We start from the raw sequence: 4,825 nt of genomic DNA on the forward strand, positions 1-4,825 counted from the left end.
ATCGGGCGGCAGCACTGGTAGCAAATCCGACTCTAGTGGGGTTGTACTGTTTTTGGGTTGGGTTTACCGGTGAGCTTTGGTTTAATTTTCTATTATTTTTGGTTTAATTTTCTGTTGATTTTGGTCTAATTCTCTGTGCGGTGGTTGGTGGTGGCGCTGGGTTTGGTGGTTGGTGGTTATTCTGGCGCGCTGGGAAGTTGATTCGGCTATTATTTTAATGTATACACGAGCTACAGTACCCGTGTATATTTACACGGGTACTGTAGCTCGTGGAAATATATACACAGATTTGCATATTTTTACACCCACTGATATGGGTGTTTTTTTGCTCAAAATGTGTAAATTTTGTACTGTACATCTATTTTAGAAGATTATAACCGAGCTGGTGTAAATGCTCTAATAGAGTTGCAGATACACCGGCTAAACGTGCTAAGCCAGGCCTAGATTTGCAAGTTTGGTTGGAAGACTGTCCCTGTGGAAATAGCCCATTTGGTTTTGGATGATGTTTCATGATTATTTGCAGAGCTTCAATAAAGCCCAGCCCAACTTTCGGATCTGGTTTCTCCAATAAAAATTAAAAATTAAAAATTAAAAATTAAAAATTAAAAATTAAAAAAAAAGTTAGAACGTGAAATTGACGCGCCAAGAAAGGAGAGTCATTTTCTTACGGTAAAGGAAAGGGAGTGAGAAAAGAATATATTCACGCCTCATCTTATTTGGTAACAGTGGTCAGTCAGTCAGTGGACAAAAAAGAAAAGAAAAAAAAAAAGTGAAATTTGGAACAAACCAAAGTACCAATCTAAAGACTTTTTTATTTTTTATTTTATTTTTTCAATTATTATGAACCTCAGCAAGGTAAAGACTAAATTAGGACCCAACAAATACGAGAATGAGAGAATATCTGATCTTAGTGTAAGGGAGAAACTTTCATACAATTCCACTTCCACATTAGTTGATGTCTTGCTCCATTGATTCTTAGCTGTAAGTCTCTTTCTCTCTCTGTGTGCCTATTTGCATGTTTTTTTAGGACTCTTTCAGTTTATAATGTTGTATGTTTGTTTTAGTTCTTGCACTCAACTCAGTTAGATGAAGATGGGTTTCATGTTTTCACCCCTATAGTTTCCCTAATTTGTACACCTTCTGCCACTGCGGTGTTGTTCTTCAGTTAGCCTTCTGTGTTTTTCAGTCATGGAAATTAATTGGGTTTCAGTTGTTTGCCCCTGGAAAGCCTTTCAATTACATGTTCTGCCACTACTCTTGTTGTTGGTTCTGTTACGTTGTTCAAGCCCTTGTCAGTGTGTTGTTGATCTTGACCCAGATGACAAAGCCTTACTTCTGGCCTTCAAATCAAGGGTCCAAGACCCTGGCCAGAGCTTGTCAAGCTGGGTTGGGACTAACTGCACCAGCTGGTCCGGGCTCACCTGTGAGAACCGGACCGGCCGGGTGGTTTCAATCAACTTGACCAACATGAACTTGTCCGGCAAAGTTCTCCCAAAATTGTGCAAGCTTTCGTTTCTTGAAGACATGAATTTGTCCCATAACAATTTTACATGCCCAATTCCATTATGTTTTGGTAATTTGGTTAGCCTCAGAGCCATCGATCTTAGTCACAATAGGTTTCTTGGTGTTGTGCCTGACACACTCATGAGGCTTAGGAATTTGAAAGAACTTGTTTTGAATGGGAACCGAGATTTGAGAGGTCTTGTTCCTGGGTGGCTTGGTAATTTCTCAACAAATTTGGAAAAACTTGATCTGGCTTCCAATTCGTTTTGCGGGGAAATCCCTGAAAGCTTGTTGTATTTGAAACCTTTAAAGTATTTGGATCTTGGTAACAATAATTTATCAGGTAATCTTCGTGATTTTGGCCAATCTTTGCTGGTTCTTAATCTTGAATCAAATCAGTTTTCGGGTACCTTGCCTTGCCTTTCTGCTTCTGCTCAGTCTCTCAATATTTTGAATATGGCTAACAATTCTATTGTGGGAGGAATACCCACATGTGTTGCTTCTCTTCAAGCTTTGACTCATCTAAATCTATCTTTCAATCACTTAAAATATGCAATATCTCCTAGACTTGTATTTTCCGAGAATCTTCTTGTGTTGGATTTGAGTAACAATGATTTGTTGGGTCCCTTACCGCACAAGATTGCAGAGACAACTGATAAATCTGGGCTTGTTCTTCTTGACTTATCCCACAATCAGTTCTCAGGTGAAATCCCATTGAGGATAACAGAATTGAAAAGCTTGCAGGCATTGTTTCTTTCACACAATCTTCTTACAGGGGAAATTCCTGCAAGGATTGGAAATTTGACTTATCTCCAAGTGATAGATCTTTCGCACAACTTGTTATCAGGTTCAATTCCTTTGAACATTGTTGGGTGCTATCAGTTACTTTCATTGATGCTCAATAACAACCATCTTTCTGGTGAAATTCATCCAGAGCTTGATGCGTTGGATAGCCTGAAGATACTAGATCTTAGCAATAACATGATTTCTGGTGAGATCCCACTAACTTTGGCAGGCTGTAAATCTCTAGAGTTTGTAGATTTTAGCTCCAACAATCTCTCTGGAACTTTGAATGATGCAATAACCAAATGGTCAAACATCAGGTTTCTCTCCCTGGCTCAGAACAAATTCAATGGAAATCTACCCAATTGGCTATTCACATTTGAAGAAATCCAGACAGTAGATTTATCAGGCAACAAATTCTCTGGCTTAATAGCAGATGGTAACTTCAATATTAGCGTAAAGTTCAACAAAATAGACATTGGTAGAATGTCTAGAGTGCCATTTGTTGCAATGCCAAATGTGCATGTCAGAGTTTCAATGGTTGTCACTGGTAGTAGTCAATCAAGCTTCGATTACCATCTATCTTCAACAGTTGGAATTGATTTATCCAATAATTTGCTACATGGAGAGATTCCACAGGGCCTATTTGCACTACAGGGCTTGGAATACCTGAATTTGTCACACAATTTTCTTGATGGTCATGTTCCTGGTTTAGAGAAGATGAGCGGTTTAAAGGCCTTGGATTTATCACATAATTCTTTATCAGGTCAGGTCCCTGGAAATGTTTCTAGCCTTAAAGATCTGACACTCTTAAACTTGTCATATAACAGTTTCTCTGGATTTGTTCCTAAGAAACAAGGGTATTGGAGGTTTCCAGGAGCATTTGCTGGAAATCCAGACCTGTGCGTGGAAACCTCAAGTGGAAGGTGTGAAACAGAGAGCATTCCAATGTTGCCTGGTAAGTCTTTTCATGATGGAGTGGTTGAGGGGCCGATTTCTGTATGGGTGTTCTGTTTAAGCTTTTTTGTTAGTTTCTACGTTGGCATTGTTGCTTTATTTTGTTCTGCTCGAACAAGAAATTACATTCTCCATATGAAAGTTTAATGCATTATATGTGAGATTGAGAACTTTATCATGTACATTCTTGTTGCCTCATTTTAGTAGCCAGTTTCACTTTTTAAGATTGAATTGATCTTAAAAACTCTTCTGCCCATGTTAACAATCTTGAACCATATATTCTGTATGTGTTGTGTGAAGGTTTAAAGGGATTTTATCCACCACCTGACGAAGCTGTATCTTTCCAAATGTTGTTGTAGAACTCTAAAACTGCTAACTTGTATGTGAACCATCCTGAATGAGATACTGGGTTGGGAACTTTCCTTACTTTGAGTGAGTCTTTATTTTCATATAGCAGCTTGCTCAACAAGTTTTCTGGAAAAAACCAAGTATTCAACCCAATTCTCTATTGTCTTGACAGTTTTTTTTTTTTTTTTTTTTTTTAACTGTCCCTATATAACATGTATTTAATGAATAATATACTTTATATTAAGCTTGATGTATTCACCACACGAGGGAGTCCATTTTGAATCACTGTTGAGACTTTCTTTAGAAACACTATCTGTTAACAACCCTGGAAAGCTATTGAAGTTTTTATAGTGATATGTTGGACATCTTTGAAATGAACTTGCTCATTTCCTTTCCATACAAACTGTTATATAACTTCTAGATAATATCAACTGTGATGACAGCAAATAAGAAGAATTCATGCTCTTGGAAATTACAGCTTATCTACCCGTAGTTTGGCTGAAATTTAAGTTACCTACCTATGATTTAAAATTTGACACTTTACCCACATGAGGTTTGATTGAAATTTAAATTGCTTTCTATGGTTTGAAATTCATGATGCATATGTAACGCCCCTCTCATATTGTTACATGTGTCTCTGTTACATCATATGCTTTTTCCTCCATAATAGAACATTGACATTTGTGCAATTTAGAGGTTTTCCATAAATCTTCCCACGTCTTCCCATTAGCAATGTTAAATCTTCTTTCTTTATCCAGCCAATATGCCTACTTTGACGATAAATCCAACACTCATATTTGTTATCCAAACTAGTTTATCTAAGCCTCCAAAAGTAAGAACAGGGATTTTCGGCACTTCCTAGCTGGGATTCAAACAGAACATCCACTCCCACCAGAAAAAAATGCAAATATATAATAGAGGAAAGTGGTTCATAGTGGAACGTAGCTACTCTAAAATCAAAATCTCTAATCTGTGCGCTAGCACAATGTTCTAGAAGACAAACATTCCAAAAGGTCCAGTGATAATATTCAGAAACTTAAAACACAAGCTCTATTATTATTATCTATTATCTCTAACTAATCTATAAATAATTATCTATAACTATAAATAAATAGAAATTGAATACATGTTTAGGCATTTTATATAAACTATCAAAACAAGATATACAAATTTCTAATAGATTAGATATTAGATAAAATCTCAAAGACTCCCATGATTCTAGAATTATTTGTGA

General features: G+C 36.8%; 1 protein-coding gene across 1 annotated transcript; it reads left to right on the plus strand.

Moving 5' to 3' along the window:
• Positions 1 to 977: 977 nt before the first annotated feature.
• On the plus strand, positions 978 to 3,469 carry LOC112020979 (receptor-like protein CLAVATA2). The gene has a single exon (XM_024053549.2). The coding sequence runs from the start codon at positions 1,189 to 1,191 to the stop codon at positions 3,388 to 3,390; it is 2,202 nt and encodes a 733-aa protein (XP_023909317.1). The 5' UTR covers positions 978 to 1,188; the 3' UTR covers positions 3,391 to 3,469.
• Positions 3,470 to 4,825: the final 1,356 nt, after the last annotated feature.

Source organism: Quercus suber, unplaced genomic scaffold (genome assembly GCF_002906115.3).
Source record: "Quercus suber isolate HL8 unplaced genomic scaffold, Cork oak 2.0 scaffold_37, whole genome shotgun sequence".
Lineage (NCBI taxonomy): Eukaryota > Viridiplantae > Streptophyta > Magnoliopsida > Fagales > Fagaceae > Quercus > Quercus suber.